General features: G+C 34.7%; 2 protein-coding genes and 1 long non-coding RNA gene across 3 annotated transcripts in view; 1 reads left to right on the forward strand and 2 right to left on the reverse strand.

The window, feature by feature from the left end:
- Positions 1 to 986: 986 nt before the first annotated feature.
- Positions 987 to 21,364, reverse strand: part of LOC134247804 (uncharacterized) — a 23,045-nt gene continuing 2,667 nt past the window's right edge. The window contains exons 2-9 of the mRNA XM_062730197.1: positions 16,476 to 16,665; positions 13,121 to 13,225; positions 12,941 to 13,007; positions 12,600 to 12,853; positions 10,186 to 10,239; positions 4,953 to 5,006; positions 1,433 to 1,549; positions 987 to 1,171 (exon numbers count right to left, since the gene is read on the reverse strand). Of these exons, the coding sequence (XP_062586181.1) occupies positions 987 to 1,171; positions 1,433 to 1,549; positions 4,953 to 5,006; positions 10,186 to 10,239; positions 12,600 to 12,853; positions 12,941 to 13,007; positions 13,121 to 13,225; positions 16,476 to 16,653 (1,014 nt within the window). The 5' untranslated portion in view covers positions 16,654 to 16,665. The remainder of the gene's footprint in view (positions 1,172 to 1,432; positions 1,550 to 4,952; positions 5,007 to 10,185; positions 10,240 to 12,599; positions 12,854 to 12,940; positions 13,008 to 13,120; positions 13,226 to 16,475; positions 16,666 to 21,364) is intronic.
- LOC134247800 (uncharacterized) lies at positions 14,834 to 15,869 on the forward strand. Its single transcript, XR_009987926.1, has 2 exons — positions 14,834 to 14,917; positions 15,380 to 15,869. It is a non-coding gene; the product is annotated as an uncharacterized LOC134247800 (long non-coding RNA).
- On the reverse strand, positions 17,419 to 17,916 carry LOC134247813 (uncharacterized). The gene has a single exon (XM_062730210.1). The coding sequence runs from the start codon at positions 17,914 to 17,916 to the stop codon at positions 17,419 to 17,421; it is 498 nt and encodes a 165-aa protein (XP_062586194.1).

Genomic DNA, 21,364 nt, shown 5'->3' on the forward strand with positions numbered 1-21,364 from the left:
TCTACACTACCTGAGCATGCTTCCATATAAATATGATGAATTATGGCTTTGTCATACTTGAGAAGAAGATTTTTAAAGAATTTTCCTATATATTTCTATATAAAACTTTGGTCGGCCATTTTGGCCCCGCCCTACTCCCAGGGTTATGATTTGAACAAACTTGAATCTACACTACCTGAGGATGTTTCTCCATAAGTTTCATCTTTCCTGGCACAGTGGTTCTTGAGAAGAAGATTTTTAAAATATACCATTAAATTTTCATTAATTCCCAATTATCTCCCCTTGAATAAGGGCGTGGCCCTTTATTTGAACAAACTTGAATCCCCTTCACCCAAGGATACTTTGTGGTTTGGTTGAAATTGGCCCAGTGGTTCTTGAGAAGAAGTCGAAAATGTGAAAAGTTTACAGACAGACAGACGGACAGACAGACGGACAGACGGACGCTGGACAAAATATGATCAGAAAAGCTCACTTGAGCCTTCGGCTCAGGTGAGCTAAAAAAGTTTTGCGTCATTTAGAATTAAAAAAAATGCCTCATCAACTTCAGTCCACATGGATTTTTTTATCTTATAAACGTAAATACATGTATTTCATTTTGATAAGCTACGTTTAGAAGTATATTTAAATAAAGATTTACAACAAAAACCAGCCACAAACAATATAACATCGACCCCTTAGAACAGCTAAATAATAATTAAAAAAACGATAAAAGTACATGTGAGACTGATTCAAAAAATCTTTGAAACGTTGATAAAGTATAGTAAAATCTTTGAGAATGTGATTTACAGTAGTTATTGTAAAAAAAATTGAAAACTTTGTTTAAATATAGTTAACAATTCAACCTTTGATTAACTATAGTAAAAACTTCGGAACTTTAATTTACTATGGCTAACTATAATAAACTATAGTTTACTATAATCATAGTTCATTATTGTATTTTTTGTTAGGGACTAAAGGATTTTGCAAGTCCTGCTAAAAGAATCCTGCTAAAAAATAACTATAAAAAAGGAAATGATAAAATGTGTGGTATCTGTATTCTTACTTCTCTTTCTCCTGCTTTGTGTCAATGAATTTTGCTTCATAATATTATCACCGTCATCAGCTTGTATGACAAATTCCTCACTATCCGCTGGATCTCCATTGACGACCGCTCTTTGTATCTCTATAGTTCCTGAAATAGAATGTTTTTATCCATTTTATCTCGAAAAGAACTTCATTTTTTCCAATCACATTTTAGATAAATATGAAGTACTTTACTTAAGCCATATGATGATTTAATAACAAGAACATATATACTTTTGTATTTTATTTACAAGTCTTCCTACACAAATATCCTCAGTAGAAAAAAAAATATTTTACTCAACGCTTCAATTTTGAAGTTGTACAAAAAGAGGCAAATTTTAAATAAATATGACATTGTTTAGGTGAATACCTTCGTCTGTTGCCAGCAGTGAACGTTCACTTTCAGGAACACCAAAATTATCATTTTCATCATCTTCAGCAGTGCCCACAATGTCTCCAGGTTCTTGTGTATCATTAACTCTCGATCCTAGTTAATAAGTGGCATGTTATTTAGTGGAAAGTTAGTAAAACATTTTTTTACTTAAGATAAAGGTACGGCGTGGGCTTTAATTGGACTTTTTTAGAATTCACTCGCATGGTAAGTGTCGTACAGTAACCCCACCAAAATACCCTATAATAAGTTCCTGAACCAAGCACCAAAGTATTCCCAATTTCAAAACAGACACCCCTGCTTATCATAACCATGCACATGGTATAACAATAGCAAGAGAAGATTTTTAAAGTTATAATGAAAATCTAATATATATGTATTCAAAAAAGTCCGAATCCATCATCCAGGGTTATGATTATTTTAATTTTCCTTGCTCATTACTTTGCAATAAGGTTTTTTACTGAGTCTTAAAGTGTGAGCTAGAATCCTCACTCACAGAAACCCGTATGGAGGGATGGAATCCGTGTACCAGGGAGGCGGTTTTTAACTCAAGCGGGTTTTGCTTCAAACTATTTATTTATATCTCACGGCTTTTTACTGAGCATGCTCAATCATAACTTCCTTTATTTGAATATTAAATTGGAGGGATTCATGGTCATGCGCTAAGAATGTGTCTTTTTTAGTCTAGTTAAAGGATATTAAACTAAAAGATGTCAGTTGGAATTGTATTTATGTCAGTCTGGGATGATTTCTTCACTTTGAACAAAATGTAGTAAGTGTAATATAGAATAAATAAGTCAAATTTTCAATTTTCATGATCTTTCTGTATTGCAAGTTGACAATGAACATGATGAAATAGTCTTTGTTTATTTGAATGACTTTAGTGGGACTTTCATTCCCTATATATTTTTTATCACATTCACTGCTAGCGAAAGTTTTGTCTAAACTAAATTCTCAGATGGTGTAAACTTAGCTAGATTAAATTACTATTGAATTGTAAATTATCATTAAAATCTTAAGCTTAATTAAAAACTAGCTTGGATTGTAACTAATAAAGTTAATCTTTAACAGACAGTAAATAGAAACATTCATATAAGATTTTAAACTTTTAGTAAAGAATGTAAAGCATTGTGTAGTTAGTTTGGTTTCAGTCACCATTTTGGCATCCACAGTTACATCAGTAGATTCTCCAAGTGCCATGACCTAGATCTAGACAAATGCACAGATCCCGTGACTCCTTATTTGGTATGTCACACGGCTTTTTTGACACGGATTTCCAAAACTCCGTGTCTTCATATATGGAAAAGGACATTGGTTTCAGACACGGGTTTACAGAATCCGTGTCTCCATATATGGAAATGGACAGGGGTTTCAGACACGGGTTTACAGAATCCGTGAGTCCATATATGGAAACCAGCATGGCTTTCTGACACAGTTTTGTAAAACCGTGTAATCTAATTTAAATAATTCGGCCAATATCCCGTGCCGTGTCCGTGTCCGTGCCTCGACTACTTTTAGGCATGGCTTTCCATACATATTTTAGATATGAGCAGAAATGCTATAAGCACGGGTTTCTGAAAAAACGGAATCCTTGCCTGAGCCGTGTCTAAGCTGCCCGGACTGTTTCATATGGGATAGTGGAAATGCATTTTTTTCTTTGTTATTCTGATCTATTCCAGGGTATTAAGTAAACAGGCAAGTATGCTAAGAGTATAGTTATGATAAGCAATGGCGCTTCTTTTAAAATTGTGAATTTAATGGCCTCTGGTTTAATAAACAAACCAAATTCAATACTTGGAAACTTGTTACATGATACTCAGGTGGCCTATAAGGCCCGTGGGCCACTTGTTTTTTTACTGGGGAGAAAACAAGCTTTTTAAAGAATGAATGCAAATCATTCCCCCTTTAATATTCAAAATTTTAGAATATACCCGAGAACTATTATAATTGACATGGGCGGCCTCATGTAATTACAATCTATCAGACTTTTTTTTTAATTTATGTTTATAATTTTATGTCACAATGTAATGTTAATACAAAGAATCACATTTGTTGGGTATGCCTGGGACAAAGATGGCAGTTCCATGGACGACAGTTTGAAACGAAGGAAAATTTATGTATAATGGACTTCGCCTGTTATGCACATTATCCCACGTTTCGAACTATCGTTGATGCCCTAGCATACTCAACAAATTAAAATGTGATTCCATAACATGCATATGGATCGAAGCTCTGAACATGCTGAATACTGCACACTAAAGAGCTTTATTGATGGGTTAGAATGATCTACCTATGATCTACCTATGCTGATCTTGTCAGCAAATAATCAAAATTTATCTCTGAGTCAAATGCTGGGTGACGTTTTTCTTACTAATTGTTAGTCCATTATATATACACTAAATTGACTATGGATTTTTTCTATTATTTCCCTGATATTGACTAGGAGCACACGGTGGATGTGACCGGTTGGAAGGGGCTGCTCACTCCTCCATGTCACATGATCCCACCTCTGATGTTTCAGAGGCCAGTGTTTGATCTGCTCCTATTTTGTATTGTTTTATGGGATTGATATTAAATACTATTCGTTATCTCCATACTATCCTTCACCCTTACAAGTTAAAGGGGCGAATGGGGTTTTATTGTGTAAAAACTAAAATGGAGAAACTCTTTAATTTTATATATTATATAACTAACATTGACTTCAGTGTACATGACAAGTATTGGGAAAATTTATCGCCCATGTATTTTAAGGGACCGTCTCAAATGACAGGTACATTTACTATTTGAATTATATGGGAAAGTGCAAATCTTACGCACTTTACAAATACTACAAGACTTTTTGCTTAAACTATGATACATAATGATCAATACAATACTGCACATTATATATAAGAACCACAAAATTCTACCACCTTGTTTACAGAGGGGACATCAATGTACCTATTAATTATAAAAATTGTTATAAAAATCGTAAAATCTTGAGTTTGTTTAGTTTGTTTTGTTTCAGTGAAGAAAAAATTTGCTTTAAAACAGTAAATACGCTACATTGTACTATGATGCGCGAAATATTACGCAATGGAAACCCCAGTCGACCCTCTTAATTAAATTAAACAAAACTGCTCATTACAGTTAATTCCGCAATTTTTTAACAGTAAATGAATTCATTTTTTCTAATTATTATACGCCCTGATCAATACAGTGTGATCCTGGGCGTATATTTTTTTTGCATTGTCTGTTTTTCTGCTGTCAACTTTACCCTTCATCAGACCTTTTAATTTGAAACATAGGAGATAGACTGACAGACGGGTCAAAAACATTATACCTCCCGCAACTAGTTGCGTTGGGTATAAAAATATTGTTTTTGAAGTTTTCCTGCGCAGGTTAGAGAGATACCCTATGTTAATTAACAAAATACTAAGTAGTTTTAGGTTTTAGGGTTTCCTTAAATCATTTTTAAAATATAAAGCATTATTTACTTGAATCTATTACATTTAAGTACCTTGTCTGATGTCCATTGTTGGTAACGGTTCCAATAAGACTTGATTTTCGTCTTCTGAAAAAGGAGTTCCAATTCAATGTTTTTAGGTCACCTGAGTAAACTCAGGTGACCTATTGCTATCCGTTTTCGTCCGTCGTCGTCCGTCGTGTGTTGTGTGTCGTGTGTTAACATTTGAACATTTTCAGCTTCTTCTCTGCAACCACTGAACCAATTTCAACCAAATTTGGCACAAAGCATCTATGGGTGAAGGGGAACAAAAATTGTGAATTTCATGATCCCTGTTAACAGATGTTAACATTTTCTTAGAAAGTCTCATTTTGCGAGCTAACTACAATAATTCTCTGATTTATTTAAATTAAGTATTTATAAGCAGGCCTATTTTTAGGTCACCTTAGTAAACTCAGTTGACCTATTTACTATCTGTTTTTGTCTGTCGTGTGTTGACATTTGAACATTTTCAGCTTCTTCCTTGCAACCGCTCAACCAATTTCAACCAATTTTGGTACAAAGCATCTACGGGTGAAGGGGAACAAAATTTGTAAATTTTATGATATCCCCCCTTCTTTTTTTACTCCAGGACATCAAGCAGTCAAACTGTTGGCATGATTGAAATGAGCACTGAGTCATCTACCATAATTATGAAATTCATGGCCCCAAGGTCAGGGGTTTTAGTACTAGGGTTGGTCCATATAGCTCTTTGGAATTAATCAACCATTTATGATGAAATAAAACTTAAGATAACATTTAGAAAATTTTGAAATGTGTGGCCCCAGGGTTAGTGGTTCCTGTGGGGTGGGGTACACAACTGGTGGTTTACAAATGGAATAGCATTTTATCTTTTTTACTCTGATCCACCTTTGGTTACTGAGTAACCAGAGTAAGCATGTTAAGTGTATAATTATGATAAACAACGGTGCATCTTTCAAAATTTGGAATTTCATGGCTTTTTGTTTAAAACACGAACCAAATTAAATTGAGTGAAAGTTGTTACATATATGATACCTATAAGGTCTATGGGCCTCTAGTTGTTATTCAAATAAAAAAAAATATTTTGATGAACAAGTAGAATGAAAGAAAATTCCTTAATTTATTCTGAAAATCAGGAACAAATCTATACATACATATTCAAGTACATTTAACATGTTTAAATAAATTCAAGTTTGTTTATTTCATTATCCCTAGTGAAGTGTTTAAAAGAGGCATCTTTAATAAACTAATGATATTTTACACTTGATAAATTTTTAGATTTCTTTTTAAATCATTCTGATAAAAAAATGCTTAAAATGTGAAATTAATCAAACAAAAGCTTGTAGTAGAACAGCATTAGGGACTTTGTCCATCCAATTAATATTAAATGTTAGATACTGCCTAAATCTAACAACATCCTGTAGAGTGTGACATCAGAGGTCATATTCTATTAACCAATCAAATAGTCGACTGCAAAATTATTGTATTTCATAAATTGGAACAAATAAGTCTAGAGTTGTTCCGTATTTGACATCTGACGTGACCTTCTATGGGATGTTGTTAGATGTTGTGAAGCGAGTATGCGAGAGGATCTAACATGTTGTTTTATTTAGATTGGGATTTTGTTAAACTATATTTATATATATTTTCAATAGGTTGAAGTAACTGATGAGCAGATCAATCCAACTTGAACATGATATCATTTCTCCAATGATGAAAACAAGTCTCTCTATACTCAAGCATTGATATTTTTAAAGTCAACTGAAACTGGAACAGGTCATACATGCAGACTACAGTGATGTGTGGCACAGTTCCGAAAACATGCAGCCACCACTAGCATAAGCAGGATAAGTGTAAGTGGGTCATCAAAGAATGAGAACCACTCAAGGACTTTTCTGTTGGTTGATGATGGACTACAAACTGAATTTTTAACAAAGGAATCCACCTTGGTGCTTATTGGCTACTTATGATGTGAACTTGTGCATTTATTATACCAAGTAATTTTACATTTCCTTAATAATACTAGACTTGCATAAACCGAATTCAGGTTTAGTTGATTGATTGCAGTAATGCAGTTCTAAGTTCCTCTCGCAAGATTATATCTCTGATGTATGAGACATCATTAAATGCAGACATTTTCTCTGTCCTCCTGTCGTGACTTGAGGGCTCGGACTTAGCTGTAAAAATGTTTATGATGCAAGAGAAAAATGTTCAACCGATGTATGTAAATGTTGATAATAACATTAAATATTCTTTGATAACTAGTGTTAGTGTGTTGTTTTTTCCAATATGAGAATTCAGGGGGAAAATGACTTGGTTGAAAACCAGGGCTAAAATTGTGTAGTCAATACTACAGTTTCCGTTGCGGAAACCTATAGTATACCATATGTATATCAATATTGTAAACGCATACTGAAACCTTGCGTATACCTCAAGTTTCAGCAAGTTTCTGTTGCGGAAACCATTGGTAAACCATATGTATTTCAACTGTATACGCATACTGAAACCTTGCGTATACCTCAAGTTTCAGTTGCGGAAACCATTGGTAAACCATATGTATTTCAACCATATACGCATACTGAAACCTTGCGTATACCTCAAGTTTCAGCAAGTTTCAGATGCGGAAACTATTTGGATTCGTGGACACCTTTGGTTTCCGCACTGCGGATACTTGATGAAACTTGAAGTTTCCGCACTGAAACTTTGCAGAAACTATTAGTAACCTTAAGTTTCCGCAGAGTTTCAGTAGAGTTTCAGCCATGCGGAAACTGTATTTTTCATCCAGTGCTTAATTAAAAACTAGCTTGGATTGTAACTAATAAAGTTAATCTTTAACAGACAGTAAATAGAAACATTCATATAAGATTTTAAACTTTTAGTAAAGAATGTAAAGCATTGTGTAGTTAGTTTGGTTTCAGTCACCATTTTGGCATCCACAGTTACATCAGTAGATTCTCCAAGTGCCATGACCTAGATCTAGACAAATGCACAGATCCCGTGACTCCTTATTTGGTATGTCACACGGCTTTTTTGACACGGATTTCCAAAACTCCGTGTCTTCATAAATGGAAAAGGACATTGGTTTCAGACACGGGTTTACAGAATCCGTGTCTCCATATATGGAAATGGACAGGGGTTTCAGACACGGGTTTACAGAATCCGTGAGTCCATATATGGAAACCAGCATGGCTTTCTGACACAGTTTTGTAAAACCGTGTAATCTAATTTAAATAATTCGGCCAATATCCCGTGCCGTGTCCGTGTCCGTGCCTCGACTACTTTTAGGCATGGCTTTCCATACATATTTTAGATATGAGCAGAAATGCTATAAGCACGGGTTTCTGAAAAAACGGAATCCTTGCCTGAGCCGTGTCTAAGCTGCCCGGACTGTTTCATATGGGATAGTGGAAATGCATTTTTTTCTTTGTTATTCTGATCTATTCCAGGGTATTAAGTAAACAGGCAAGTATGCTAAGAGTATAGTTATGATAAGCAATGGCGCTTCTTTTAAAATTGTGAATTTAATGGCCTCTGGTTTAATAAACAAACCAAATTCAATACTTGGAAACTTGTTACATGATACTCAGGTGGCCTATAAGGCCCGTGGGCCACTTGTTTTTTTACTGGGGAGAAAACAAGCTTTTTAAAGAATGAATGCAAATCATTCCCCCTTTAATATTCAAAATTTTAGAATATACCCGAGAACTATTATAATTGACATGGGCGGCCTCATGTAATTACAATCTATCAGACTTTTTTTTTAATTTATGTTTATAATTTTATGTCACAATGTAATGTTAATACAAAGAATCACATTTGTTGGGTATGCCTGGGACAAAGATGGCAGTTCCATGGACGACAGTTTGAAACGAAGGAAAATTTATGTATAATGGACTTCGCCTGTTATGCACATTATCCCACGTTTCGAACTATCGTTGATGCCCTAGCATACTCAACAAATTAAAATGTGATTCCATAACATGCATATGGATCGAAGCTCTGAACATGCTGAATACTGCACACTAAAGAGCTTTATTGATGGGTTAGAATGATCTACCTATGATCTACCTATGCTGATCTTGTCAGCAAATAATCAAAATTTATCTCTGAGTCAAATGCTGGGTGACGTTTTTCTTACTAATTGTTAGTCCATTATATATACACTAAATTGACTATGGATTTTTTCTATTATTTCCCTGATATTGACTAGGAGCACACGGTGGATGTGACCGGTTGGAAGGGGCTGCTCACTCCTCCATGTCACATGATCCCACCTCTGATGTTTCAGAGGTCAGTGTTTGATCTGCTCCTATTTTGTATTGTTTTATGGGATTGATATTAAATACTATTCGTTATCTCCATAATATCCTTCACCCTTACAAGTTAAAGGGGCGACTGGGGTTTTATTGTGTAAAAACTAAAATGGAGAAACTCTTTAATTTTATATATTATATAACTAACATTGACTTCAGTGTACATGACAAGTATTGGGAAAATTTATCGCCCATGTATTTTAAGGGACCGTCTCAAATGACAGGTACATTTACTATTTGAATTATATGGGAAAGTGCAAATCTTACGCACTTTACAAATACTACAAGACTTTTTGCTTAAACTATGATACATAATGATCAATACAATACTGCACATTATATATAAGAACCACAAAATTCTACCACCTTGTTTACAGAGGGGACATCAATGTACCTATTAATTATAAAAATTGTTATAAAAATCGTAAAATCTTGAGTTTGTTTAGTTTGTTTTGTTTCAGTGAAGAAAAAATTTGCTTTAAAACAGTAAATACGCTACATTGTACTATGATGCGCGAAATATTACGCAATGGAAACCCCAGTCGACCCTCTTAATTAAATTAAACAAAACTGCTCATTACAGTTAATTCCGCAATTTTTTAACAGTAAATGAATTCATTTTTTCTAATTATTATACGCCCTGATCAATACAGTGTGATCCTGGGCGTATATTTTTTTTGCATTGTCTGTTTTTCTGCTGTCAACTTTACCCTTCATCAGACCTTTTAATTTGAAACATAGGAGATAGACTGACAGACGGGTCAAAAACATTATACCTCCCGCAACTAGTTGCGTTGGGTATAAAAATATTGTTTTTGAAGTTTTCCTGCGCAGGTTAGAGAGATACCCTATGTTAATTAACAAAATACTAAGTAGTTTTAGGTTTTAGGGTTTCCTTAAATCATTTTTAAAATATAAAGCATTATTTACTTGAATCTATTACATTTAAGTACCTTGTCTGATGTCCATTGTTGGTAACGGTTCCAATAAGACTTGATTTTCGTCTTCTGAAAAAGGAGTTCCAATTCAATGTTTTTAGGTCACCTGAGTAAACTCAGGTGACCTATTGCTATCCGTTTTCGTCCGTCGTCGTCCGTCGTGTGTTGTGTGTCGTGTGTTAACATTTGAACATTTTCAGCTTCTTCTCTGCAACCACTGAACCAATTTCAACCAAATTTGGCACAAAGCATCTATGGGTGAAGGGGAACAAAAATTGTGAATTTCATGATCCCTGCCCCCCTGGGGCCTGAGGGGTGGGGCAAAAACCACTAAAATTAATGCAATCTTTAAAAATCTTCTTCTTTACTCCTGGACATCAAGCAGTCAAACTATTTGCATGATTGTAATCAGCATTGAGTCCTCTACCAAAATTGTGAAATTCATGGCCCTGGGGTCAGGGGTTCTAGTGCTAGGGCGGGGCTAAATAAGTATATAGTGAAAATGCATTATTTCTTTGAAAATCTTCTTCTCTGCTCCTGGGTATTAAATAAACCAACTAAGTACATAGTTATGATGAGCAAGAGTGCCTCTACCAAATTTGTGAATTTTATGGCCCTAGGGTCAGGGGTTCTGGTGTTAGGGTGGGGCTCTATTGATTATATAGTAAAAATACATGATTTCTTTGAAAATCTTCTTCTCTGCCCCTGGGTATTAAATAAACCAAGTAAGTAAATAGTTATGATGAGCAAGAGTGCCTCTACCAAAATTGTGAATTTTATGGCCCCAGGGTCAAGGGTTCTAGTGTTAGGGGGGGGGTCATTGATTATATAGTGGAATTACATGAATTCTTTGAAAATCTTCTTCTCTGCTCCTAGGTATTAAATAAACTAACTAAGTGCATAGTTATGATGAGCAAGAGTCCTCTACCAAAATTGTGAATTTTATGGCCCCAGGGTCAAGGGTCATGATGTTGGGGGGGGGGGGGGGGCTCTATTTATTATATTGTGAAATTACATGAATTCTTTGAAAATCTTCTTCTCTGCTCCTAGGTATTAAATAAACTAACTAAGTGTATAGTTATGGTGAGCAAGAGTGCCTCTACAAAAATTGTGAATTTTATGGCCCCACCAGCATAAATGGTTCTGGGGGGGGACTTTATTGTTTATAAAGTGAAAATACATGAATTGTTTGAAAATCCTCTTCTCTGCTCCTAGGTATCAAATAAATTAACTAAGTACATAGTGATGATAAGCAAGTGTTCCTCAACTAAGATTGTGAATTTTATGGCCCCAGGGTCAAGGATTCTGGGGGGGGGGGGGCTCTATTGATTATATAGTGAAAATATGTGAATTCCTTGGAAATCTTCTTCTCCGCTCCTAGGTATTAAATAAACTAACTTAGTGCATAGTAATGATGAGCAAGTGTGCCTCAACCAAAATTGTGAATTTCATGGCCCTATCATCAAGGGTTCTGGTGTTGGGGGGGGGGCTCTATTGATTATATAGTGAAATTACATGAATTCTTTGAAAATCTTCTTCTCTGCTCCTAAATAAACCAATTAAGTGCAAAGTTATGATGAGCAAGAGTGCCTCTACCAAAATTGTGAATTATATGGCCCCAGGGTCAGGGGTTCTGGTGTAAGGGTGGGGCTCTTTGAAATTTTCTTCTCTGTCTCTTGGTATGAAGCAGATGAACTACCTATATAGGGTGGGGGGCTCTACTTATATACTGGAAATGAATTAATTGTTTGAAATCTGGTCCTTTGTATTTATAAAACATTTATACTTTTTGATAGGCAATTTTAAGGGTGCCTTTTAAAAATTTGTGCAACCTAGGGTCAGAGTGTTAGTGGCACTACTGATTATTGATGAATATTACTGATTAGTTGGAGTGCATTTTGTTCCCTACCCTGCATATGGGTATTCAGTAACCAAGCTAAGCGACTGCTAAGTTTATTGTTATGATGATCAATGGTGCTCTTTCAAAATTGTGAATGCCATATAGCATCTGGCTTAAAACATGTTATTGAATCAAATTCAATACACTGTAACTGGAAAGTTGTTGCATAATGATCAGGTGACCTATAAGGCCCGTGGGCCTCTTGTATAATTATTCACATTCCAAATATTCAAAATTTTCTTAAATCAAATTTTCTAATCATTCTTCCTCATTTGGTTTCAACAAGATTTCACAATTACCTTCCAAAAAAGTTTCATGTTTTATGAAAGTTATAAAATTAAATATTCTTTGAAAGTAAAATGAATAATGTAAGAAAGAAAAAAAATCTTTATTCATGAGTGAAAAAATGTATTCAGTTATCTTTTTTATAAATGCTATTATTTTCTTTTTATCTTTAATTAAAAAAATTTAAGAATCTTACATTCACACAGAAAATATCAAAAAAGATAGTATGCACAAACTGCAGTACCTATAACTTCAGCTTTTCCTTTTTCTTGTCTCAGTTTTCTTCTTCGTAAAACTAAAAATACAGTCAAAGGTAGAAGAATAGCGACTAACACAACTACCAGAATTCCCACGATTGCCCCAATTAATGCTGAGTTATTATCTGCCAATGTGGTTGTTTGAATAATTGTTTCTGTTATATTATATATGCCATGGTCTGTGGAGAATCCATGGGTCACCAATTCCTCTGTTTTGTCTTTGGTAGTTGTATCCCATGTGCTAAACATAAAATAAATATATATGTATGAATATAGTAACAAGACTAGGACATTTTGCTGATTTGAATGATGAATATTTATCACTTACGTATTTCCACAGATCGGATCAGCAAGATAACATTGATACTCTGTACTAATTCTTAAACAGGCGGGATCTAAATTAGAAGAATATTGAGAACATGTATGTAAATACATATTTATAGTAATATTAGTAGGTTTTTTTAAGGATGAGTATGACATTATTCTTCATATATAAAGTTATCCTTACATCTGTACATTTCGTTGATGTGGACTTCTGTATCTGGACAGCCCATCAGGAAATGTGAGCAGTTAGTTTTTGACAGTTGATCGCCAGTGGTTTCCAAACAATAACCTAAATTATACTGAATTGTTAATTACTTGGTATATTGCGCAATCAATTAGATGTATATCATTTTTACTTTGTGTAATTTGGATGATGTAACATTTACATGTCTCTTGTGTAACTGATTTAATTAATCTATAGGCAAGAAAAAGGTTCCTTTAATATATTATATTTAGTTTCGTCACTCTTGATAACTCATTCTAAACTCACGCTCATGGCAGAGAACTTTTCGGCAAATGCATTTCTATAAATTTCATCAAATTCATTTTAAATAGTATTTTGATTTTTTGACACTAATCTTACAGTTCGACCCACTTTTAAAAACTTCAATATTCACCATAACGTTTAAAAAAATAAGCACATGTACTATGGTTGTTATTTTACTTGTGCATTCCTTATCACATGATCTTTGTTTGGATACCAAGGATTTTGACCTTGGAGTTTGACTTGCATGTGGGAAAGTTCAATACTTGCCTAAGCTGTCATACATAGGTAATTTAGCCATTTATGATCCACATATGCATCGTCTTTCATATGAAGATCATATGTGGATCATATGAGAATCATATGTATATATAATCATATGAGAATCATATGTGGCCAATCATATGAGAATCATATGATCATACATATGTGAATCATATGAAGTAATATACATATGATTCTCATATGAAAGATCCTGCATATGAGAATCATATGAATATTCTGACAATAATCATATAAGAATCATATGAAACTGAACATGTGAGAATCATATGAAATAATGTTCACTAATTTGTCCTTGTTATACTCAGGTAAAATTCATACGAATGTTTTGACTGTGCTCATATGAGAATCATATGAAACGGTGATCATATGAGAATCATATGAAACAGTGTTCACTTATCTTTCCTTATTATACTGAAGTAAAATTGCAATTTCACTTATATATATCAAAAGCTGAATTTAAATGTACATTAATTCAAAAGAAATTGTTAATAATTATATGTAAATTTCTACTCTGTTTACCCCCCCCCCCCCTTTCCTTCTAAAAAAAACCTTTCACAATTTTTTTCTGTTATAATGCATTTCCCAGACAAAATAGATAAAGAAAAAATTAATTTGTAGGGCTGTCACGGTTCCAAAATTTTTCGGGTCGGGTCGGTTCTGATTTTTTTAGGTTTGGTTTCGGGTATTTCGGTTCGGGTAATTAATGGAATAAAAGCTAATGATTTGTATTATTTTCAACAACAAAAAGAATATTTTCATTTAATCTTCGAAATAGCAACATTTAAACTAGTTTAAAGTAGCTTCCTGACTAGACAACAATTATACCCTATTATTTAAATCACCTTATAATTGCAATGTATTAAGAAATCTCTCGTTTTTTTACGCCATTTTTATAGTAAAACCTACACTACTATACAAATTGGAACCGAACCGAATTCCAGAAAAAAAGAACCGTACCCAAACCGAATGAATTGTTCCGCGGTTCCGGGTCATTTTGGGTACCCGTGACAGCCCTATTAATTTGCTTTTCATTTTAAATCTTTTGGGTTTGGCTAAGTAAAATTTTGATAGTTTAAGTTTTAATTAAATGTATTCTTAGAAAATATCTACTGTGTGAGACTGTTAGTATTTGTCTTACAGGTTCAATATACAGTCAGCCTCTTGTAAGATAAAGAACAAATCCCAAGATCCAAGGCTTGCTTCAAAGTTAAGGTAACTACACACTGTTAAATAAACTTTGTTATAGTCTTCCCAAAAGTTTGGGATATCTTTGATTCACAATGTCTGTTTTTCTGCCTGTCTACTTGTCTGTAGTATTTTTTGTCCAAAAATAATATACATGTATCTGTATCAGAATCTTCTTAATTTTTTTGACAATCTGAATTAATATATACTGTTTGAACATTCCAAATTTAATTGTCAAAATAACAAAAAAAAAATGTTTTTTTTATGATTTTATTATGAAGCATATCTTTCAATAGTGTAATTGTTTTGCAAATTACATCATAGGATTCCTCAAAACACCTAGTATAACATATATAACATTAGTTTTATCTTGTATCATATCTGTGTCAGTGAATGGGGCATACATTTGTTTGCTGATAATACCTAAGTAACTTTTATAACTCATAGAATTTAAGAATTATTTTATTTTTACTTTTGAAATTTTTGTAGAGACCATTCTGTGCCACAAAGAAATTGTTCAGGAAAAGGAGAAGTGGTGGATATTCATTTTTGGTACGGTACAGTTCAAAGAGATTTTCAAAATGGTCATGGAAGATCAAAGGGAGGACAACTGAAAAAACTGAAAGATACAGAAGGAAAAAGAGCAAGGAAATATATATGGAATAATTATGAAATGGGGAGGATGTACACAATCTTGTCTGAATTTGACCTGTGAAGATTTCCCATAATGTATGCTGGAATAATCCATAACTTGATTTTTCATAAATTTACAATAGAGAATACATGACAAATGTTATTGCTGATATTTCAATGTTGCTTTGGACACTTTCATGTCATATGGTATTTTTATACATTACCTAATTATGTTATTCATTTGTACATGTACAGTATACATGTTTAACTACTAAATCATTTTGCTGAAATCTTATAATTTGTACTCATGTTAGAATATGTTTAATACATGTATCGACAAATGCTACTGACTTGTTTGTATATTTTCTTGTTAAGAATGTACACTGTGAAAAATAAGTTATTTCTCTTGATGAAAATAATTTTATCAAAAAAGTTGTGTAAGCATTTTAAGATATTTTTAAATATTTAACCAATGAAGATTGATCATTGTAATGTAATGAATTTTCATCTAAAGCAGAAATATCTGATTTTTAAATGTGTACAAGAATGTGAAAAATATTGAAAAAGAACACACAAGTGTTTCATATGATTTACATATAATGTACTTTTCATATGATTCTCATATGTAAATGGCTTGAAACACACATAAGTGTTTCATATGATTTACATATGATGCCATTTTCATATGATTCTCATATGTAAATGGCTTGAAACACACTGAAGTCATTCATATGAAAATCATATGTAGTTATTTTCATATGATTCACATATGTGGATTATATGTAAATCATATGATTTGCTTCATATGATTCACATATGATGCCCTTTTTCTATGATTCTCATATGAAACCAATCATATGAGAATCATATGTGGCTAAGTTGCCTGTGTATTGGGTAGCAGTTTCAAAAACGCAATTTATTAAATAACAAAAATATAAATTTGATGACTCACCTCTTTCCAATAACCACATGACTCCATCGTGACAGAATTCTACCAGACCCGTCTTTTCTGAGTTCGGGAGACATAAGTACTGTTTGTTACCATACTTGTCTTGACCACATCCCAGTCTGGCAGAGGCTATCAATGTTTCCGTCAGGTTCCTTGGACAGGAGTCCACTATTCCAGCCATTACTGTACAGAACTAAGTCACAAGCGAAAAAATACAAAAAGGTCCATCTTTAAGAGAAAGATTTACTTTCAGTTATTTTCACTTAAAATAAAATTGTGATGCGTAATTTGAGTGTAAGGTATAATTATAATTATTTTTTTTATGTTGTAGGTTATCTGTAAAAACTCTGAGAAATAACAGTATCTTTAAGTGGTGGTATCAATAATAATAAATGTGATCGTTTTAATTCAAGCACCTTCAGGTCAAGAAAATATATTTTTCTTTGACATTAAATGTTTTTTTTAAATACTGTTGTCAGTCAGGCGATGCCTTCGTTTACAAAATATAATAGATTTTCTTTAAAATTAAAGATAATATACATTTAAAAAAGGTGGGTCTGACAGTTGATACACAAACAAGGCTATTAAGTTTTTTGTTGTATAAGGGCCCCTTCCAAAATTTACGTCAATGGGGCACCTGTAAGGGCATTAAGCTGTATAATTAGGACCTCCATTTAGGCTTTAGGCTCCATACTTTGGGCACGTGTTAGGGCATTAGACTCCATAGTTAAAGCACGTGTTAGAGGATATAAGGAAACATATTTAAGGCACGTGTGAGGCATTAAGCTCCATAGTTAGGGCACCTGTTAGGGTATAAGGCTCCATAGTTAGGGCACCTGTTAAGGCAAAAGGCTCCATAGCAAGGGCTCCTGTTAGGGCATTAGGATCTATAGTTAGGGCACCTGTTAAAGCATTAGCCTCTATAGTTAAGGCTCCTGTTAGGGCATTAGGCTCCATATATAGTTAGGACGCCTGTCAATGCATTAGGCTCCATAGTAAGGGCACCTGTTAAGGCATCAGGCTCCATAGTTTGGGCTCCTGGTAGGGCATTAGGCTCCATAGTTAGGGCACCTGTTAGGGCATTAGGCTCCATAGTAAGGAAACCTGTTAGGACTTTAAGCTCCATAGTTAGAAAACCTGTTAGGACATTAGGCTCCACAGCTAAGGCATTACGTTTCATAGTGAGGGTACCTGTTAGGGCATTAGATTCTATAGTTAAGGCTCCTGTTAGGGTATTGAGTTCCATAGTTAGGGCACTTGTTAATGCATTAGGATCCATAGCAAGAGCACCTGTTAAAGCATTACCCTCTATAGTTAGGGCTCCTGGTAGGGCATTAAGCTCCATATTTAGGGCACATGTCCAGGCATTAGTCTCCATAGTTAGAAAACCTGTCAATGCATTAAGGTCCATATTTAGGACATCAGTTAGGGGATAAGGCTCCATAGTTATAAGGCATCTGTTCATGCATTAGGCTCCATAGTTAGGGCTCCTGTAAATGCATTACATAGGCGTCGGACACAAATTGAAACCATTCTAAGGCCAAATTAAAAAATTCTCTTGTTTCCTGTCATCCAACCTACCCTACATTTTACCCTCCGACCCTATAAGATTTTATTACATTTTCATTTTTTGGGTGACTATTTTTAAAATTTTTAAGTCTACCAACAATATTTACAGAACTAATACATCATAAGTGTACAGGATACCTTTACTTTATAAATCTTCATTATCAAACTTGCTCTGTAAACTGTTAACAAATCATTTTCGTGTTATTACATGATATATGTTCTGCATCCATGGAGTTTTCAAAATAAAATTTTTTCTCAAAATAAAATTTTTTCCCTACCTACCTACCCTAATTTTTTTGGTCAGGGGACAGGAAACAAGAGTATATTTTCTTTTGGCCTAATTCAAAAGGGGGAGCTAAACCAACAATAAAAGGTTAATCCCACATTTCAATGCTTTTATAATATCTATCTTTGCAAAAAAGGGGGGCTAACCCACCCACCCCCGGTTCCAACACTTTTGCATTAGGCTCCATAGTTATGGCATCTATTAATGCATAAGGTGTCATAGTTATATGGCACCTGTTAGGGTTTTACAGTTATGGCACCTGTTGGGGCATTAGGCTCCATATTAAGGGGACCTGTTAGTACATTAGGCTCTGAGTATTACGTTAGGTGCTTATATATTTTTTAACCCCTTTGGAAACTGTTACGCGCCATAATTCAGGTACTAATAATTTTCCAAGATAAGGGCTTTTCCTTAAAAAAATCTTTATAATGCTACTTTTTCCCTACAACAACATATTTTGAGCAGTTACTGTTTGAAAATCTTTGGACTACTTCGAATGCATCTTCGCTAGCCAATGGGTTTTGATCCTCTACTCCCCTGAGTATGCGTATCAGGAACCATTGACTATAGAAAAGATGCATCGAATGAAAAAGAATAATAAACTAGAGCAAAGCTCGTTGCAAAGCAACGAGTAGGTCTTCCGTCCGGTTTTGACCAGAAGTGACGGAACAAAAGAAAGCAATGAGCTAAGTAGTCTCCAGTGACTTTATAATTTCAATTTTGCATCAAAACCTTCAGAAAAAGCCATTTTTTTGCTACTTCCGGTTTGACCGAAAGTGACAACGACGGACGAAAAAACTCGTTTTTATGCTCCCAGAGACATATGTAACCCAAAAACTTGTCAAGAACGGCAAAAAACGCGTTTTTCCGACCACTTCCGGTTTGGCCGGAAGTGACGACGCCGGACGTATTTTGACGACTCAAGTAGATTTAGCTGGACATTTTGAACAACTTTGCTTCTTTGACGTATTACAAATTCTAAATACTTTTTGAGATATAAAGGAAAAACATTCGGCCCCTCTCGGCCCCTAATTTAGGGGGGCAGTCCTTTTTTCGAGGTACCAATTGAAAGATCTTGGAATTCTATACTTTTTTTGCTCTACATGTTTTAACAAAATATTTCTAGGGAAAAAGTTATCGTAGGAAAGGTGTTAAAATTTTGAAATTCTTGGTTGGACTATTTTCGGGCCATAGCGAGCGTCGGCATTTCGTACTTCCGGTGGTTGTGATATACGAAATTCACTTCTCCAAAGGTTGCTCTAGCATCACTGAAAATTTCATGCTTCTCTGTTGGGTGGTTTTTCTGAAAACTGCCGGACAAAGTGACCCTCTGAAAATCACTAAAACGCGGAAATCTCAAAACCGGAAGTGACCTCATCAAAACAAAAAAATATATGTCTAGATTTTTTCATGCTCTATCAGTCCTGAAAGTTTCATGAAAATCAAGGGAGCCGTTTTTGAGAACTTGCGTGTACAAAATCGGTAAGAAAAACAAGAGGCCCATGGGCCACATCGCTCACCTGAGCACCTTTGGTCGTCCATTGTGGCCCCGTCCTACCGCCCGCAATCATGATTTGAACAAACTTGAATTTACACTACCTGAGGATGCTTCCCTATAAATATGATCAATCATGGCTTGGCTATTCTTGAGAAGAAGATTTTCCTATATATTTCTATGTAAAACTTTGGTCGGCCATTTTGCCCCCCCTACCCCCAGGGGTCAGGATTTAAACAAATTTGAATCTACACTACCTGAGAATGCTGAATATAAATATGATCAATTATAGCTTGACTGTTCATGAGAAGAAGATTTTTAAAGAATTTTCCTATATATTCTTATGTAAAACTTGGGTCGGCCATTTTGGCGACGCCCTAGCCCCGGGGGTCATGATTTGAACAAACTTGAATCTACACTACCTGAGGATGTTTCCCCATAAGTTTCATCTTTCCTGGCACAGTGATTCTTAAGAAGTAGATTTTTAAAGCATACCACCAAATTTTCATTAATTCCCAATTATCTCCACTTGAATGAGGGCGTGGCCATTCATTTGAACAAACTTGAATCCCCTTCACCCAAGGATGCTTTGTGGCAAGTTTGGTTGAAATTGGCCCAGGGGTTCTTGAGAAGAAGTCGAAAATGTGAAAAATTTACAGACAGACAGACAGACGGACAGCTAGACAGACGGATGCCGGACAAAATGTGATCAGAAAAGCTAACTTGAGCCTTCAGCTCAGGTGAGCTAAAAACAATAATAACTAGAGCAAAGCTCGTTGCAATGCAACGAGTAGGTCTTCCGTCCAGTTTTGACCAAAGAAAAGAAAAGAAAGCAATGAGCTAGTCTCCAGTGACTTTATAATTTCAATTTAGCATCAAAACCTTTAAAATAAGCCATTTTTTGCTACTTCCGGTTTGACCGGAAGTGACGACGACACACGGAAAAATTACTTTATATGCTCCCAGAGACATATGTAACCCAAAAACTTGTCAAGAACAGCGAAAAAACGTGTTTTCCGACCACTTCCGGTTTGGCCGGAAGTGACGATGCCGGACGTATTTTGACGACTTCAATAGATTAAGCTTGACATTTTGAACAACTTTGCTTCTTTGACGTATTACAAATACTAAATACTTTTTGAGATATAAAGGAAAAACATTCGGCCCCTCTCGGCCCCTAATTTAAGGGTCCAGCCCTTTTTTCGAGGTATCATTTGAAAGATCTTGGAATTCTATACTTTTTTTGTTCTACATGTTTTAACAAAATATTTCTAGGTAAAAAGTTATCGTAGAAAAGGTGTTAAAAATCTTGAAATTCCTGATAGGACTATTTTCGGACCATAGCGAGCGTCGGCACTTCGTACTTCCGGTGGTTGTGGTATACGAAATTCACTTTTCCAAAGGTTGCTCTAGCATCACTGAAAATTTCATGCTTTTGTGTTGATTGGTTTTTCAGAAAACTGCCGGACAAAGTGACCCTCTGAAAATCACTAAAACGCGGAAATCTCAAAACCGGAAGTAACGTCATCAAAATAAAAAAAT

Source organism: Saccostrea cucullata, unplaced genomic scaffold, assembly GCF_032062105.1.
Source record: "Saccostrea cucullata isolate Sc308-1 unplaced genomic scaffold, CSIRO_AGI_Scuc_v1 ctg2525, whole genome shotgun sequence".
Lineage (NCBI taxonomy): Eukaryota > Metazoa > Mollusca > Bivalvia > Ostreida > Ostreidae > Saccostrea > Saccostrea cuccullata.